General features: G+C 44.1%; 1 protein-coding gene and 1 long non-coding RNA gene across 2 annotated transcripts in view; both read right to left on the bottom strand.

The window, feature by feature from the left end:
- The window catches only part of LOC128931361 (uncharacterized), a 69100-nt gene extending 67963 nt beyond the window's left edge, over nucleotides 1–1137 (bottom strand). The window contains exons 1-2 of the long non-coding RNA XR_013532273.1: nucleotides 1027–1137; nucleotides 59–172 (exon numbers count right to left, since the gene is read on the bottom strand). This is a non-coding gene — a long non-coding RNA (uncharacterized LOC128931361). The remainder of the gene's footprint in view (nucleotides 1–58; nucleotides 173–1026) is intronic.
- A 7762-nt stretch (nucleotides 1138–8899) lies between these two features.
- Nucleotides 8900–18528, bottom strand: OTP (orthopedia homeobox). Its single transcript, XM_035291346.3, has 3 exons — nucleotides 18358–18528; nucleotides 16649–17058; nucleotides 8900–10959 (listed from the first exon to the last, which is right to left on the bottom strand). Exons 1-3 carry the CDS (start codon nucleotides 18392–18394, stop codon nucleotides 10429–10431), a joined length of 978 nt encoding a protein of 325 aa, XP_035147237.1. The 5' UTR covers nucleotides 18395–18528; the 3' UTR covers nucleotides 8900–10428.
- Nucleotides 18529–19118: the final 590 nt, after the last annotated feature.

The raw sequence follows: 19118 nt of genomic DNA, 5'->3' as shown, positions 1-19118 counted from the left end.
CCTGGATTACACTCCTAGAGACCCCCCCAGTTTTCCCTCTTACCCTCATCCCCATTACCTGAGAGGTGCTTGAGCAATATGTCCAGCTGCTGCTTCTCCCCAGACCTGACCCCAAGTGCAGGTGTTTCTGATGCTGCGAAGATTGGGGGCCAGGAGGATGAGGATTGCCTGTCTAGGAGGGAAAACAGAATAATGGGATTACCATAGGAAGGAAGAAGAAAACTCAGGGCAGGATATTACACAGTAAGAATGAACTCTGGGAATTTTAAAGCAGAGGACTAGAGCTAGGAAAGGAAAAGGGGTGGGGTTTTTTTTGTTGTTTTGTTTTTTTTTAACAAGTCCTACTGGAACACCAGAAAACAAAGGTGACTCGGGAGGCCAGGGCTTGGGCTTCGTGTAGGAGAAGTCAACCATCCCTAAAGGTACCTCTTTATATTTAGCAGCTGTGTGGCAATCAACCCCTCAGGAAACTTGTAGGCTATCACTCTAGAAAAGATGATGTTTAAAGACGGGGCTTTTGGGAAGGGAAGCAATCACTACTGGTACGTTTTTTCTTTTGTTATTGTGAAATATGTCCAAGAAATAAGCATGTATAATATACAGTATAAAGAACAAGGAAACAAACATCTGTGTTCCCACCTCCCAAAGAAAGAATATTTTCTTCACCCCTCTTGCTCCAGCTCCTTGAGCATTCCCAAACAATTAAAGTAGATTCTTTTCAGGTGTATATAATTTCCTTAAACTGCAGAAGGCCCCTGTGCAAATTCTACCCACAACATCACTCTTGCGTCTTACTGCTTAAAAGTTCTTTTCATGAATTAGGATAAAAGCATTCTTTCTATACTAAAATTAAAGAGTTTAAAATAGAAAGTTAGCATATTGCTGTAAGTCTACTTAGTCAAAATGTAAATGATCTCAGCTAATTTTCTATTTTAATAGGGGAAGGAATTTGAAAGATAAGGTCCTATAATCTTGAAAATATTGAGGGAGGAAGAAAGCTGACAGCTCAACAAAAACTTCACATACTTCACCAGTTTCCCCTGGACTTGAACAATTAGCCTTCATGCACACACAAAGAGTGGTTAGGAGCAGAGATACTTCTTGGTCTGTGGACCTATGCTCACCTGAGCAGCCACTAGGCTGCCCATTCTTGTCATTCTCCCATGTGGTCACAAACACCTGGCATTGCCTTGGCAACGAAATAAATATGCCGGAACTACCCCCTCAGGCTTCTAAGTCATTGGCCATTTGTTCCACTAACTTTACATAAGAAACTGGTACTTTTTGAATCTAATCAATTCAACCAAAATTTACTGAGTGCTTCCTATACGAGCATATGTCTAGGTTGTCTATTTTCTCTCTAATTTCTCCTTTTCAGTTAGATGACAAACAAACCCAAGGGAAAGCCTAGCATCTAGCTCCCCTCTCCCTGCTTTTATTTTCTTAGTTGTTTAAGGATAGGAATGAGAATTCTTTTGCACAGCCACGTTTGTCTATAAGAAGTTATATCCTTGCATGTTCCAATTCTTCTTTCCTACTCTGTAAAACAATTCCTACAGAGTCCCAATCCTTTCCCTGGGTCCTATTACAAGGAAGCTAGTGACATCGTCAGTGGCAGCAGCTCTTCAGCAGAGCATTGATATCATGAGCTTACCTTTTCACCACCTTAACACAACGCTAACTTGACTCAGAATCAGAGCCCCTATCTCCAGAAAAAAAAGGGACAAGAAACAGATTAGACAAAGACCAGTCCAGGTATTTGATTATGTTTAAGCTGAGTTGTCCCATTAGTAGAAATGGTCAGCACTGGGAAAGAGCTTCAGATTTTAGATGAGGAAATAGAAATACACAGCTGCTAAGTGACAGAACTAAAAATACAGCCAGGTAATGGATGACCAAGGACTATAACTATGTTTTCCAAACCATGCATTTCCTCTGGGTTCCCAAATATAGCAGAGTTATGACTGGACAAGGATTGTTCTTCTATAATTAAAAAACAAACCACCTCTCTGAGAAGCAATGGTCTCCTAACCTGAACCCAAAACAACCTCTATCAGAAGCTCACAGTGCTTCCTCTGGAGTTCTTCTGCCTAAGGAGAAAATTCTGATCATCACTCTTCAAATTTAAAATGGCTTATGGCACATAACCAGTTCTCAGAGAAACCACTAGGTTTAAAATGAAAATGAAGCTCTTAAGTCTTCCAACAGGGAAATCTCAGATAGCTGGTTTCCTGGCAAGTGTGTGCTCCTCCCTTCATTGTGGGAGACAATCCAGTCACTGGAGTTTCTAAAAGAGGCATATTAACTCTTCCAAGATAATAGGGCATCATTTACTAAATTACCTTTTTGAAGACATTACATGGTACCCCAGTTCTTTGGAAAAGGTAATTAGCTTCCCATGGGTGACTAGTTTACTCCAAGTGAGCACTGTGCTCATCAGAGGATAAGGATGATCTCTTTTTGTGGGAATAAAAGCATTATCTTGCTTGTCAGGAGTGATTTAATTTTTACCTTAATAATGAGGTAAGCTCTTTACTATATGTATTTTTAGTTGGTAACTACCCCACCATGATGATAGATCATAGCAAGTGAAATAAGCTGGGAGCTTTAACACCAGCACATCTTATCTAAAATCAACTTCATAAGCATCTGTTACACACCTAATATGTGTCAGAGTCTATGCTAGATATTGGGGAATCACATTGCTCAAATATATCCATTCAAGGAATATCAGAGATAGTAAAACACTATATCAGATTATGAATGGCTATTAAAGTGAGTCTGGCAAGTGGCCCACCATGTCTAACCCTGGCCATCAGAGACTTGAATCTGGTTAATGATTCCACATTGAAGAGGCTAGTGGAGAATTCAGTAAGAATATATATAAATACAAGAAACATACTTTATAGATCTGAAAATAAGAGCCACAGGGAAAGGTCAAAATAATTTCAACAGAATAAAACAAAAGTGGAGAATAAAATCCTAGAGGGTGACCTTGTTATCCTATAAGACCCAGTTCCTCCAGGAAGCCTGGCCAGGAATTCTACCCCACAATGATCTCCTGCTTCTCTGAGTTTCCATTGCATTTGAGACATAGATCAGAGTACTTAGAACTTGATCAATCCATTATAAATTGCCTTGTATGGTTTTCTTTTTAAAATATATTTGTCTTATCTCCCCAATTATATGATAAACTCCTTGAAGAGCTTGGATGTTATATATTTCTCTGGTACCCCCACCTACATGCCTTGCCAACAAGCACACACAAAAAATTGTTGACTTACATGTAAGTATGGAAAACATGTTAAATGAGAAAACTAAGAGTATTTATCACTGAGAAAATAAGATTATGGCAGAGATATGTTCTATTCACCAGGTATTCATGTGTTCCACATTTGCCAGTCCTCCTGCAATCAGGGGAAGCTTTGTAATTATTTCTTACTTACTGGACCTTGAGTAGAAGTTTCTAGACGAAAGTACTAAGAACCAGTTTAAACTTCCAGTTTGTTCCTCCTCCCAAAAAGACCATGGAAACCCCATAATGGGGTGATTAAGTCACAACATGAAACCTGCTTGGATCACTGGACATGGAGAGGAGCTCTCCTAGAGATTCGCTTCACTCACAGTGACATTTGTGTGAGCAAGAAAAAAATATCCTAGTTGTGTTAAGCCAGAGGAATAAATTTTATCTAGTACCATAGCACAGCTTATGGGTATTAGGCTGACTGGTATTAATATATAAAAGAAGACTAAAAAGAAAAAATCATTTCAGTAGTAAGAGCTGTGACATGAAGTCTTTCCTGAGGTAAGACTATAGAAAGAACCAGGAGACAAGAGACAGACTAGGCTCAGTGAAAGGAAGGACTCTGGCAGGCCAATGAAAGGCAACTACCTTGCATTCAAACAGAGCCTGCAAGTCCACTTGGTGAGAAATAAAAGAGGGACAACTGTGGTCAGGAAATTTGAATGAGATGATTTCAAAGGTCCCTTCAAATGCTAAGATTTTATGATCTGTGATTGGCACTGGATTCCTAATATGTGGAGGCCAGAAAAATGACATGCAGTTTATGCTAAGTTGTAATTCTTTTAATAATACATAAAAGCACCATCAAAATATCTCCCTATAAAATCTTGCAGGGACAGACAAGAAAAGCACCAAAAGACTCAAGATCCTCTTCCTTCCACTGTCCATCTACAATGCCACCCCTTTCAAAGCAGCCCGAGAGCTATTTCACAAGTTTCTTGCCACCTCAGCCCAGAGCTTGTGTCACAAGGAGACAACTTCATTGATAAAGATTTCTTACGGGATTAAGAGTCTTCTCGGTGGCTGAGCTATCTTAAATTAACCTCTGGAAAGAGGGTGAGGTTCCATAGGACAGGAGTGTTTCTAGACTCTTGAAACCATGTGTTATTTTGATGCAGTTATCACGTCCTATCAAAGCATCTCTTTTTAAATTACAAGGGTGGACTGTTAAACTTCTAAGTAAAGATATTTAGTTTTATTCCCTGAAAATATTTTAACAATAGAGGAAATGTCTATATGTTACACACACAATGGTAATGCTTAATGACCCAAAAATGTAACTTAAAGAATGATCTCTGCCACTTATTAGGGATATGACCTTTGGCAAGTTACTTAGCCTTCGTGAGTCTCAATTTCTTCCTCTATACAACAGGGATTAAAATATCTACTTCATAATGGTGCCATGATTCAAATGAGACAACGAGCTGTGTAAACTAAAAGATGGAGTTCAAATGCAAGGTACTGGAGTGGAAGTAATGAAATAATACCCTCTAAAAATGTTATTTTTGAAATCAATATCAGAGTACCTAAGCATTAAGATAATAGACTAATAAAGATAATTAATAAAGCAAGGGTAGCAAAAAGAGAGACCAGTTCAGCTTCACTTAACTCATTCAGAATTGTGCAATTGGCAAATCTAAAAAGAACTTATTTTAATTTCAGTATATCTATGTTTTGTTTTATAATTTAATGTTTTTATTTTTAATTTCTTAAGGATCACATATAATCTTTTCCGTGTTAAAGAGCATCTATAGTTCTTAATCTGACCTTGAGTTTATCTTAAATAGATTCAATAAAAACCAGGAGGAGCAAAAGTACATAAAGCCCTGTGACATTTCAGTGAAAGATACAAAGAACATATACTCTGTATGTCATGTGGATTAATTATATATTTCCTCATTGAATTACTTCAACACAGAACCGAGAGGGATTGTGGCAGCATGAGCAACTGCAACAAGTATATCTCAAATACACTTGTATCTCAAATCCAGTATGGGTCTGAAGTTCAGACCCATATACTAGATATTTGATCATGTGGATGGAAGATGCAGCTTAACTGTACAAACAACTAATTATGCCTGCTTAAGGACAGACAACTAATGAGCGCAGGGCTCAGAAGGCCAAGGGTGTGAAGTGCAGTCCCCATGCCATCACTTGTATAGCACGTATGACATCATCAAAATCAAAAGATGGCCCTCTGTGTAGCCCATACCCAAAACTCCTTAATAGCACTTTTTAGTAAGTCTTCTAAATCCATGCCTTGTTTTGATAGTGCACACATTAGAAAGAGCCAAAGGCATTGTTCCGTGTCTCTCCGTAATGGCCACATGCTAAATTGGCCATGGTTCCTATACCAAAAGCTCTGTACTGAAGAGACTTAGCAGAAAGCCAGGCAGGGGGTGCCCCCCTTTGTTGCAGCTTTCATTTTTAAAATAAGTCATAATTTCTGCATTGGATACAAAGATGGGTTTACAGCTATTAGCCATCATATTAATAATTTAGAAAATACATGCCCAATCACTTACGTCTTTTCAATTCCCTATGAACACAGCTGCAACCCACATTAGAAGTGAGGGTGAATGGATATGTTTCAGATGAGATATTTGGGCTGAATTATTGGGTAGCCTGTACTACAAAATTACTAATAAACATTTCTTCTGGCTCAATTTAGCCTGAACTCTGTGAACCTAGCCAATGGTGACAAATCAAAAACTCCGAAATGCCCAGTGAATGAATCTAACTAATCAAGGAACCCTGTAGGAAGTAGATGCCAGGATTAACGAGCCAGTAGTTTCACCATGCCATGCTGTTATTTCTTCACATAAATGCCCTCAGATGAGATTATCTTTATGTCATGAAAAGGAGAAAAGGAAGGTTACATTATTTCAACTGACAGGTTAACTACTGCCATTACTAGAATACACATATTTGTGGGCTAAGTTTTTTGTTTATCCTAAAAAAGTAAATGTAAGGTCCACAATATAAATTTAAAACACATTTACATTTTGAGGAAAAGCTGTCATTGGGGGCACCAAACATAAATTGCCCCAAAGTTAGAATTTCCTCTGCATGTCTGTATGCACATCTACCTTGATTTACCCAAACTGCTCTGCATGCTGTTTTGCATTCAATATCTAACATTGTCTTCAGCAGGTTGCATTCCCACATCATATTTCTTCCACCATCAACAAAAGATAATCTAAGTGCAACATCATTACTATGCCATCCCTTGTATGGCATGTATGATGTTTAGTACCAATTCTGAGGGAAAAAAAATAAAGATACAAGAATGAACTTGTATATTAAAATAAATTAATCATATGGTTACATCATAATGGATTTAGTGTTTCCAGTTAGTATGTGGTGACAGTATTCAATACCAAACAAGGTACTCAGCAAAAAGTACAATTACTAGAGGCAACATCTAGCATGTTGGACTTACCTGCTTTGTGTTCTGATACTATTCAATGTTAGTGTCTTGATTCCCTTGTTAAATTTAATTAATTATTATTAGAGCTTTAACAATTTTGAGTCAGAATTGCTGTTAATGATGAGTAAAAAAAAAAAGAAGCATTATTCTGTTGTTAGATTTCTCCCTCAAAAAGCAGAAATCTTTTAGGATTGTGATTGAGATTCTTATTCTCCTCTTTTTATCTTTGCTAAACTGTCAACCTTAACAATTTAGGCCAGCTTGCCTTCCTTTAACCTAATGGCATATATGACTTTAAAATGTTCAGGATTCTTAATACAAAAATCTATTGCTATAGAAACAAATGTTAGCCCAGAGTCAGGTCAAGTGAAAAACTCTATATAGTTTCATTATAATATTGATAAATAAACACTCCATTATGAAATATAAGTATCTTTGAAAGCATCTATCATTTGAGTTGATTTGCAACTTCTCATCAGTGTTCTGAGTTGGCTCATTTTTTTCCAATGAAAGATCCCATTTCCCTTGCCTTTGAGAAATACAATTTTTAAAGATTCCATTTAGCATCCTTTATTGCATTCCTACATCATAAAGTTATGCTTTATAGCAGCATAAAAAGCTGTAAAATTAGCATCCTTGTAAACAACGTTCCATGAGCACTGGTGAAGCAATCTGTAATTTGTACTGATCTCTTAAATGTGACTTGAGATTACAGTATCCACGATTTCATTTTTTTAAAGAACATTAAAATAAGAGAGAATATGACAAAATGTAAAAACAAGGAAAAGTCTTTTTCATCAACTCATATTTTAGAAATTTGGTGCTTGTGTGCTGCTAAATTCTTGGATGAGTTCTCAAATACAGAAATGTTCCATTCTTGTATGAAATTCAAAATGAGCATGTTTTCTCTTAATATTTTAATGTTATACTAAAAATAGTCTTTAGAAAATGTAGAACTGAAATATCCTGTGAACCCACCCACCAATTTATCTCTAATTAAAATTCCTAAGGTAACATGAACAGATTTATTTTTATCATCAAGAATCATAGCTTTTTATTCTCATCTCTGAGATTCCATTGTGTTCTCTTAGTTGAGTAACGATTACAACAGCTCCTCAAATTCACATGTAGCCCAGACGTATTTTAGCACGAGGGTGTTTTTTAGGGTTTACACTCTGAGGCAACCAAATGAGAAGTCTTCCCGTGGGAAAAGGGGTGCCCTCTAAATGCCTATAATGACCATTAAATTTCAAACCACAAGATTGATTTTGGTTAGCCCTCCCAAAGAAGCCTGTGATATCGATTTGCCTCCAAGTTTAAAACACACTGCAACCTTCCCCTCGGCCGACGGAAAAAACAGTATTTTTTTCCCCTATGCCTTTGGGGCAGTTCCCTGAGCACGTGGCTGAATTCGAGGTTAGCACACAGCCAGCAGGAACCCTGAGAGGAAACCAGAGCAGCCCCGGGGTGGGGGAAAGCCCTGACAGGCGCTGGTCGTCCCGGACACGCCTCTTCTGTAGAAGCATATTTGCCGCTATCGGGAGGCCCCGGGTATCTGAAGCGGAGCCTGGGTCTGGGGACTTGAGGGGCGCCGTCACCTGAGGGAAGGCCCCAACGAGGCCTAGGCCCTGGGGGGAGGCAAGAGCCAGGGCCTTGCTTCCAGCTGGTACCTGGGATCTGAGACGGCTGGGGCGGTGCCGGAGGGCAGAGCTCGCGGCTCAGAAGGCCGAGGGTGCGAACTGTGATCCCCTTCCTCTCGCTGCAGCCCCATCACGCGCACGCAACCCGCGAGAGGCGCCCTCCGCGCCACTGCCCCAGGGACACCGTTCATCCGAGAAACTCTCGGGCCCTGCGTTTCGCGCCGACAGCGACGCTCAGAGCCCCACCTCGGCCTCTGAAGCCTAGGTTGGCCGAGAAGCCTCAAGAGGCTCCAAGCTCGCACGCGAGGCGCTAGCAGCCAGGCCCCAGCTCGCCTCCCCGCCGCGGAGACTTGACCGTGCCCCCAGAAACAGAACCCAAGCCCACCGCAGGGTGAAGGGCCCACGTGACCTGGACGCCCGGTCCCAGCCAACTGCCTCGAATATGACCATTCCCAAGACTGGCCCCTCCTCCCACGAGACCCCTCCCGCCGTTCGAGGTCACACCAAAACCCATCATTCTCTATGTCACATACTGAAAATGATTTTATTTTATCGATTTACATTTAACTTGATATAAACTTGTCCGGAAAAGTCAAATAATATGCTTTATATTAGCTCAAACATTTATTAAGAAAACCGAATTCCATAAATAAACACAGACATTCAGTTAAAACATATCACAAATTGACCAGTATGTAACAAGAATGCTTTATCTACACAAAACATCCTATTTCACATATTTGTTCATTCTTAGAAAGCGCTTCTGTTCTCTGGGTTTGGATTTGACCAGCACATGCAGAAAGAGCTGATTGTGTTTCTCTGTACAAAGTTGCAGGGTTGTAGATGTCCGAGTGCCTCCATCGGCGGCCGGCAGGTGGCCGAGGGGCACGAGGGACGACAGGACCACCACAAAACAACCAAGGGCACAGAGCAGCGAGAAGAGAGAAACCGAAAAGGAAGCAAACAAACCCCAGTCCTGAAGGATCCAGAAAAGAGATGTGACTTTTGCTTTTACAAAAGAAAATTCTGCTTACATGTTTATTTTATTCCTCCTTATAAAGACCTATCAAAATGGGTCAGATCACCTCTCCCTCGTCACATGACTGTTTTAGTCTACTCCAGCCACCCAATCCACTGTCGCGTTCCTCCGGAGAAGCCTTCCCTTCTACACCCTCACACAATTGTGCGTAAGAAAATAAAAATCAGATAAAATAAAAATAAAAGCGTTCTCTTGCAAGCCAAGAGAGGGCTCCACGGATGTGACCGGGTGGACTGGGCAAGGGTAGGGTGGTGGGAAAGGAAAGAAAGGAGCTCGAAGAGTACAAGGACAAATCAAAGTATAGCAGTTGGGCCCTCAGATGAGGCGGTTGGTAGCAGATGCTTGTCCTCCTTTAAGACAAAAATCCCTAACATTGTGCTGTCCCTTGAACACGTCCGTGTGTGACCTAGGTGTCTGTGCGCGCGTGTGTGTAGCGTCTGAGCGTGAGCGAGTGCGAGTGTGTGTGTTTCTGCCCACAAACCAGTCCATTGGTGTCTGATTTCAGATCCTGAGTCGACTCCCTGGTACGTAAAATGGCGGGAAGGATGCTTTTGCCGGGCGCGGGAGGAGGGCGCAAAGTGTGGGAACGGAGAGGAGGCGGCTGGCGAGGGGGGTGGTAGGCGTCGCGTCGAAGGTGTGGGTGGGAACGCCGCCAGGCAGAAGGCCGGGAGAAGGGCACGAGCACGTCCAGCGCGAGCGGGGAGTCCGGGATGGCGGGAAGGGTGGGCTGAGGCGCTGGAGACCGGGCCTAGGGGGCACCTGGGTGGGGAGGGAAGAGGGGCGGCCGGGAGACCAGGGACCGCGGGCGAGCGAAACCAGGCGGAGGGGAGGCCTCGCGGGCTGGGGCTAGGGGTGAGCCCGAGCGAGTGTAGGAGAGGGGCGAGGACTAAACGAGACAGGGCGGAAAACAGGGGCGGGACAGGGCAGAGCGCCGGGGTCCGGGCGCGCGCCGGAAGGGCCTCGGGGCGGCCCCGGGGGCGGTGCTGGGGGCGGAGCGGGCCGGAGCGCGGCTGCATTAAGTGAAGCTCATAGAGACTGTGTGCTCTAGCGCCTTGCGGCGGAGGGAGGCGATGCTCGTGCCCCGCCACACGTCGCTGCTGTCCGGGGAGCTGCAGAGCTGGGGCGAACCGGAGACGTTGCTGGGACCGGGGAGGGAGGCGGGCACCATGCCGGGGAAGGCGGGCTGGTAGAGGTGCGACTGCAGCCCCGCGCCGTTGGAACCCGCCAGGCTGTTGGACAGGCCCATGGAGTTGGGCGGCGGCCCGGCAGCCAGGCTGCACTGGGACAGCGACTGCGCCATGGCCTGTTGCCTGCCCAGCGCCGGCGGCAGCGGCAGCTGCGACACGCCCGGCATGGCGGCCGCCGCCCAGCGGGTGTCGTTGGCGTGGAAAGAGCACAGGCTGTCGCCCATGGCGGCGGCGGCGGCGGCGGCAGCCGAAGGAAACTGAGGCAGGCCTGGCGTGGGCAGCAGCGTGCCGGGCGCGCGGAACACGTTGGTCGTCTTCTTGCGCTTCTTCCACTTGGCTCGCCGGTTCTGGAACCAGACCTGGAGCGGGAGGGGCGGGAGACAGGGCGCTATTAGTCGGCCGGGCAGCCGGGGAGCTGGGGCGGATACAGCCGCTCTGCCCCAGGAGAAACAAGTGCCATCGGCCCGACAAACCCCCAAACCCAGTCGGAGCCGTGGCTCCCCACCAGCTCCTGGCAGCTGGCGCCCCCTGCATCCACCAAGCGCAGAGTCCCGTGCTCCTGAGAACTCGTGCCCCGCAGCGTTCACGCACTGTGCAAACACACCAAGGTGTGGTCTTCACCACGCCCCTGCACATTCTATGCACTGCACAGATTCACAGGTCTGCAGTCAGGCATGTGTCAAAGCTCGACCCACAGGTATACAAATGAAGATAAACGTGTACCCATGTGGCTTAATAGCATGCCTTATAACACTGATAGGCTATAGAATTTTCAGAAACACTGGAAATTTGGAAATTGATGAGGGGCCGTGGATGAGATAGTTTCAAAATCGAAAGACAAAGGAAAACCCCTAACGCCACGGTTGACAGGCGGAGAGGTTAATATAGTGATCTGCGTGGGAAAGTGAGCGCCACTGAGCTACAGTGTGGTTTGGGTCTCCACCGTGACTTCTGATTCCCATACTGCTTGGTGCTACTGCCACAACTCTCCGTGCCTCATTCCCAGACCGTTCTATGAACACCTTCGTCTGGGCTGTACGAGTGTCCTGGAACATGCTGCAGAAGCCCTGAGCCCCAGGGGCCTTCAAGTCTATTCTTTTCAGGAACTTACTAAGGATCCCAAGTAACAAGGCCTCCGATTCCCTCAGGTTGCCCCATTTCATCTATAAACTAAAAGCAGATGTTCGAACCAATACGAATTAAAGGAGGTCACATTTCACCACGCGACATATGAGTCAAATTTAATTTTGCTTCGACAAACCCAAATGTCCTTTTTCAGGGAAATAAGTTTAATAAAATATACTCCAAATGAAAATAGCCTTCTATTCTCTTTTTTCTTAACAGTGGCTCAGGAATTTCAGACCCTACCAGGCAAATTTGCCTAGGTATGTCAAACTCTTTATCACAGAAGAAGAGTTCTGCCTGAAAGATATCACATAAGCTGCCAGTCCAAGATAACTCCCATTTCCCCCTATTTGAATGTGATCTCTTTAAATGACAATAATAATAGTAATTTGCCAGCAGGCCTGCTTGGAAGACTTGCAATTTAAAGTCTAGTCAGCTGGAGTTTACTGTGCCTAAATATAAATGATGTGGGACACAGCTCAGGTACTGATTGAGTTTCCTCTTAGAATTTGGCCAACACAATTTGACCACCATATCCGTGGCCAAAAAGGTTGTTCATCCGTTAATCTAACCTATTTAGTGTTTACTCTGCAAGCTAAAATATCAGATAAAATATACTTTTTATATATTAGGGGTATGAACATACCTGCCCTCGGTCTCGGTGAGCCAGCAATGTTCAGCGGTGTGTTCATGCCCAGGCAAGCATAGACTTACTCTATGCTTAACGGCACTGCCGTCTAGAATACTCCCTCAGCTTTGGGCCGGCCCTCGCCTTTCTACCGTGCCTGCGCCGTCACCTACCACTTTCTTCCTGTGGTTTCTATCCCATTTCTCAGATTGCTGCGTATCCCAGTGTCGGCGATGGGCAAGCGGGTCTCGTCTCTTCCCAGCTGCAGCCCCTGAGCTGGTGGCACAACGGATTAATGAGGCAGCAGGGCTCTGGACGGTGAATGGGATCAATGAGACCCGATTGAGCTGTTAGCGGCCTTAGGCGGAGAGCAACTCTCAGGAGGAAAGGAAGGCACAGCGAGAAGACCTAAGACCGCAAGTCACTGTGCAGCACCCACCCAAGGCTGGACTCGGGGGAGGTAGACAAGAAGGTGTCTGTGACCAAACGGTTCCCACACCTGACAAACTGCATCCGAATTGTTTTGAAAGGTGTCTTATAAAGTCAAGACCGGTTCCTAACAACCTAGAAGTTCCAGTGAATCCCGAAATGTTTGTTTGAGGGGAGGGAGTGTAAGGGAATGAGCAGAAAAAAGAAAGAGGAAGAGGAGGGTTGCCCAGTAGAATTTCAATAGAAAATGTGACTACCAGGATGGTTTCTGAACCTAGGCTCTGCTCAGGCACAGGCGGAAAACAACAGCTGTTAAAGAACTAAATATTATAGAAATAATCGAAAAATCATGCTCAATTATGTTTGAGGGTTAGTAGTCAAATGATGGCTACAAATTTTTTTTATGTTTCATGGCTTACTGGGATGGGGGGGCGGAAATCTACATGGAGTCTGAGCACCTCCGTTCCAAGCTACGATGCATATGTTTTTAAAATGTGAATGTTTCCACTTGAAAACTAGAGCATGACGGATTAAAATGCAGGCAAAACCTAAGGGAGATTTTCAGAATGTGCAAATGACAACTCCAGAAAATATATTAACCACAGCCACAGGCCAACGTTGTACTCAGTTTGAAATGCAGCTCTTCTTGGAAAATGCTTAATACAACAGTGAGAATCTAATGGAGGTTGGAATCTAAAAATCCACTTTCATGATATCTGCTGTTACAGTAATATAGACATACTGTAAATGTATTTTAAAATATATAGCCCGTTTAATTCCCCAGCTATAAATGGCTGAGAAATAGAGGAAAGAGGGAGAGAAAGAGAGAATATTACTTTTTCCCTCTTGAAGCAAATGCTTTATGAAGATCTCATTGGAATCCAGCAATGATTAATGTGAAGATTTGGGAGGAAATTTGGGGAGCTGTATTAAAGCCTAGATCTCAGGTTCATTTCGATCAGCCAGCCGTGAACTCTGGGCCGAATTCATTACACTTTAATAGTGCTGGGAGAGGAAGAAAATGCAATTTCTCATTCCATTAGAAAACTAGAAAATACTCTCAGCTTGTCCCCCTATTAAGATGTGGCAGGTGACAGGGCCATTCTGGGGGACACGGTCAATGGAATTACAGCACATTATTTTTGTTCGTATAAAATATTGAAAGGCAAGCCTGACTGTGCAGAAGTTATTTCACTGATTTGGTTTTTATGTAAATAAAATATTGAAAGTTAATTAATCCGTGCTAGAGACTAATGATTATGCTTATTATATTGCATTTGATCACATAATTTGCATGATTCTCACATTGCTGCTTAATAAGCCATTCCAGGTTATAAATAATTCTGAAATTGGTTTCTAATAATGGCATGCTATAAAAGGAATGGTTTTATTACACTAGCCAGAAAAGAGGAGCGATATCAGACATGGAATTGGTCTCCATGTGAGTAGAGATGCTTTAATAAATACTTAAAAGTATAATATATACCAAATAGAAATTTAAAAATAAGTATATTGGGTAATTTGGTGTAGAATCAAAAAACATCTTTAAAAATATACAATTGCAATGAATTAAATGTTTAGATAATTTTTAATCAGTGCGGTGGCCCACATACAGAAAAGAGTGTGTGGCAATCTGTTAACTATAAAGACAACTATGAAGTACTGATCATATAAGAACATAAACCAATTACTATTTAATTTGAATTTGGTCAAGGAGCAATGTTACAGTGAATTGTGAAGTAAATACATTTTCCATAAATTATTTTTGCATTACATTACATAATGTTAATCATTTTGAAAAGTTAATTAAGAAGGTTATGTTGATCTGATTACTTTTTAAACTATGGAACATTATTTTTTAAAATATTGAAATTGCCATTCTATTAAATTGTGCCTATCAGTAGGCTCAAGCTATTATCTTTGCTTGAGCATTATGCTGGAACAATTAGAGTACTTTGTCTCTTTCTTCTTGCATATTCTTTTCTGTACTTTTTGAAAATAACTATTTCTGTTACATAGCTTATATTTTATTTCATTTATAACCTTTTCTATTAAAAGAATAACTGTCATTAACCTTTGGAAGACCTAATAAAGTTTAATAGACCTCGTTTCCTTTTTCATAAAATCAGTTGTTCAATTATATTTTATTTGTGATTCTAAGTTCTATTTTAATTTAAACGAATTGCCAGTATGTCTAGGTTAAGATACAGTATTTTACCCTTTAAAACAAGAATTAATAGATAATATTTCTCTTAAGGGACAAAAAATAAAATTTATGAATTTCTAACCCACAAGATCGAACCTACAAGCAAGCATTGTCATCAGTGTTGATGGAAGTATTGAAATTGTATATTTATGTAAAGGTTAAAACTCAACTTCAGATATTTTTAAAAGATGAAAGGTAAAAATTTTGGAGAGCATTACTAATATATGTTTACAGTTATGCAGTTAGCACTCTTTCAGTGTGTAGTTTTAGGAGATCACTGTTTAGGCCTTTCACTAGCAAAACCACCCAGACTTACATTGAATAAAAATGTTAATCACTATGTTAATCAACATTACTTTATTAACTTGACCATTTTAAATTCCCAATGATATTCATTTACTATTAGAACAGAAGAAGTTGCTCTATTTTTTCCGTTTAGACTGTCTTTGAAATGCTGAATGGAGTGAGAAATATTCAACGCTGTGATTATGGACGCTCTCATCGCTTACTTCTTATATCAAATGTAAAGTAACTAAGATTTAAAGTTAATTTATAATAGTAGGTAGCGCTGGTTTAACAAACTGACCAGGTTGATGACACCCAGGAAATCGTACAAAAAACACCACCGACCAAATGGCAAAGGAAGATTTTTTCAGCACCATGGATAGCTCAAGAGTAAGTAGTGGCGCTTGGAATTTCACCTCTAGGCACCTGTCCGTAAAATATTCGATCCGTTGTCTTCATTCTTTCAAAAGGCGAACAAAAAAAATCTGGAATTCACTAGGCTTATGCTTTTATTCCCCAATTTTCAGAAAAGTTATAGGTGTGATTTTCTAGATTATATAAAATTTACAGCTTGGTGAGTGGTTGGAGGGGAATTAGGGGTCAGCAATGATTTCCTCTACTACCTGTCAACCTTTCCCGTCCCGAATGCCCCTTTTTCAGACCGGATATCTGCAACAGAAAGCCTTTATCCCCCTCCCCCACCCCAGCTTCCTTAGCGGACTCCAAAACAAAACGGGGCTCACCGGCTGTGGGAATCTCGTCAGCTGTCCCCTGCTTATTGGTAGACCGTGAAAGTTCAAACCCTTTGCAAACATCAAAACTAAGAATATTTTGACTGAGTGCAGAGGGAGGGCGATACTTAATAAAGCCACGCTGTGAAACATGGGTTTTTTTAAAGGCACCCATTCGCCTTATTTGTTCTTTTCTCTTGTTTTCTGTATAATTGTTGCATTCCTCCTTTTATCCAAACGCTTAACACAAACTCATTAGCGGGTGATACTTGTCGATAACAGAAGCAGGAGTTGAAGTGCGCGCTAGGCTGGGCCGCCGGGCGGCGGGGGAGGGGGGTGGCGCTTAGGTTGCCTTCTCAGGAGGAGGAGGCGAACCCTGCAGCCGGATAACGCTGGGCTTCGATTTTGAGGAGCTTCTTCCGGGTTGTCGCTATACCCGCCGGAGACGGGGGCCTTGCGTGTCCACTGGGGATGGCGATGGGGACCAGTTTCCGGGTAGAGAAGGAGGTAACTCAACACGGGAATGCATAGACAGCCTGAACGCAGCCAAGGATCTCCACAGGGGAAGGGAAGATACTGCTCCCTTTGCCCAAATCCTCCCGCCCCGTCCTTGCCTTCTGTCCCAGAGCCCAAGCCCCGCGTACCTGTACTCGGGACTCCGTCAGCCCGATACGCAGCGCCAGCTCCTCACGCATGAAGATGTCGGGGTAGTGAGTCTTGGCGAAGCTCCTCTCCAACTCGTTGAGCTGTGCGGGGGTGAAGCGCGTCCGGTGGCGCTTCTGCTTCTGTTGGCCCTGCTGCTGGCCGGCTTGACTGGGGTTCGGGCCGCCCTGAGGCCCGGGCTGCTTGTCCGGGTCTTTGGCGCTCACTGCCAGCGAGGCTGGAGTAGAGCCCACTGTGGTGATGTCCTCCCCGGGCAGCAGAGTGGCTCCCTCCACTGGGTCGGAGTTGGGCGCCAGGTCCCCTGGATGGCCCCCGGGGTCGGAGCTCCCCACGCCCAGCCTACACTTCACCGCCTCCCGGTGGCCCAGAAGCTCGGCGGCATCTTTCATACCTAAGGAGGCAAGGAGTTCACCGTCACTACTTTCTTGGCGATGCCAGGTGGGGCTGTCTTCCCCGTGCAGCCTTCCTTTCACCCGTCCTCTGCTCCCTCCACACCCACGCTTGCCCCTAGGAAGAAACTCCCAGGGTACTCAGCTGGGTTCCCAAAAATTTGTACAGTAGGTTTGGAATAACATCTCCCGGCCCCTTGCCCTCTCCGCAGCCGACTTCCATAGTAAACAGCACAATCTTTCGTCTCTCTCACAATAAAACACTCCCAGTCATGGCAATAAAACATGCCTCTGAATCCCTTTTATAAACCGTACCCCCGGCGCCCCAGAAAATCGAGAGCAAATCTTCGGACACAGGGGGCAGGGGACAGAAAGAAAATTAAACAATTCTTCGGTTGCTGCGGCACCCGCGCTTCGGAGGCCTGACGAACTCTACCTCCGGCCCTCAGCCGATTCCTTCTCACTTTCGGAAGATGAATAAACCTCCAAGCTTTCCACCCCCCGAAATCAACCCAAATCAGCTCCGCCTCCCCCTCAAATCAGAGAAAGTGTTTGGAAAATGGAGTCACATCCATCACCAAAGATTCCCAATCCGGAAACCCAGAGCCCAGCAACCCAAATAGCATTAAGGAAATTCGAATGAACTCTATGGACAACCGTTAATTAAACTTCAGAGATTTCAACTTTTCTTTCCAGAGAAATAAAAGGCGCATTCCTCTCAGCCACTGGCAACATCGAATCCTTTGCAGAAGGTGGGATGCCTGTGAGGTTGAATTTGGCTTCTCTCCTTCTCAACCAGCACACTTAGCAAATCCGCCTTGATGGCAGCAGCTTCTCCTTTATGCCAGATTTTTAAGAAATTCAACCACACTTAGAAAAGGAGGAGAGAAGACAAGAAGGTAGTGTGGAGAGAGAAACGGGGGGTGGGGAAGAAGGCGAAATAAATCCCAAATCAAAACAAACAGGAGAGGAAAAAAAGAGAGAGATAAACACCTCCAAACAAATTATCACGGGGTATATCGCCTTTCAGAAAAAAAAAAAAAAAAAAAAAAGGCTGGGGGAGGGTGGAAGGGAAAAATAAGAAAAACAAAAAGTAACAACATTCTCCAACTCCTTTCTTGGATCTACATATTCCATAGATTTTTTTTAAGGCGATGTTAAATCAAATTAAACTTTAATGCAGCACAATTACTTTTAAAGAAATTAGTCCATTTAGGTCGCATTAAGGTAAAATAAGGAACAAATTGACAATTTCCTGCCCCGGCTTCTCCTGGCCGCCCGGGCGAGAGGCGCGCACTCACCTAGCCTGGCGTCCAGGAGGTCGGCGTGAGACAGCATCGCGCACCGCTCCAGGGCGAAAGCTGTTCCCCCCCAAATTTTAGCGGCTTTAAGTTATTTAAAATAGATATAAGCTATAAGCTATACGATATAGATATATATAGATCACCTAAATGAAAGAAAATTCGGTTTGTGGTTAAAAAGGGGGCTTCTTGCATTATAATGTCCTTTAGAGAGACGGGGAGGTGCTTAACAGTTGAATGAACCCGTGAGCAGCTCGGCGAGGGGACCAATCAGGAGGGCAGCCTGCAAATGTCAGCGCCCGGAGAGTCCCCCACTCCGCCCGCCCGCCTGCGCCCGCCCGAAGGAGGCGGCGGCGGCGGCAGCCCTGGCAACTCCAGCCCGGAGCAGGAGCTAAAGCAGCGTAAGCCGCCTCGGCCTCGCCCTGAGCTTCTGGGCCGGGTTCCCGCTAGTTCTTCCCTGCGATTTTCTCCAGGTTCCCTTTTCCTTCCCCTTGGCCAGCCCTGAGCTCTTGAAAGGCGTAGTCTGTGCCTCTTAGCTAAAACCTTACTGGGGAAGGGGGAAAGCAGGGGCCAGAGCCGGCTGTGACCCTGGCGTGACCCGAGAGTCGCCCCCACCTGCGCGCTCTGGGCTACACTGGTCTGCAGCTTACACCCGCCCGCCAGCCCAGGACGCGACGAGGGCACACCGCGGCCGTCAGACAGCGCCTAGACTTCGCCACCGCTCAGCAGGCCTGTGCCTAGAGTCCAGGCGCCCTGGCTGT

Source organism: Callithrix jacchus, chromosome 2 (assembly GCF_049354715.1).
Source record: "Callithrix jacchus isolate 240 chromosome 2, calJac240_pri, whole genome shotgun sequence".
NCBI classification, from domain to species: domain Eukaryota; kingdom Metazoa; phylum Chordata; class Mammalia; order Primates; family Cebidae; genus Callithrix; species Callithrix jacchus.
The sequence above is the reverse complement of the archived record's forward strand: the minus strand, read 5'-3'. Positions and strand labels throughout refer to the sequence as shown.

What these genes read in the sequence shown, in the direction of transcription:
- OTP (XM_035291346.3), bottom strand. Translation starts at nt 18,394, where the DNA reads ATGCTGTCTCACGCCGACCTCCTGGACGCCAGGCTAG. An exon ending in CCTCCTGGACGCCAGGCTAG is followed by an intron (nt 17,059 to 18,357) that starts GTGAGTGCGCGC and finishes TTGCCTCCTTAG; the next exon opens with GTATGAAAGATGCCGCCGAG. An exon ending in TGACGGAGTCCCGAGTACAG is followed by an intron (nt 10,960 to 16,648) that starts GTACGCGGGGCT and finishes CTCCCGCTCCAG; the next exon opens with GTCTGGTTCCAGAACCGGCG.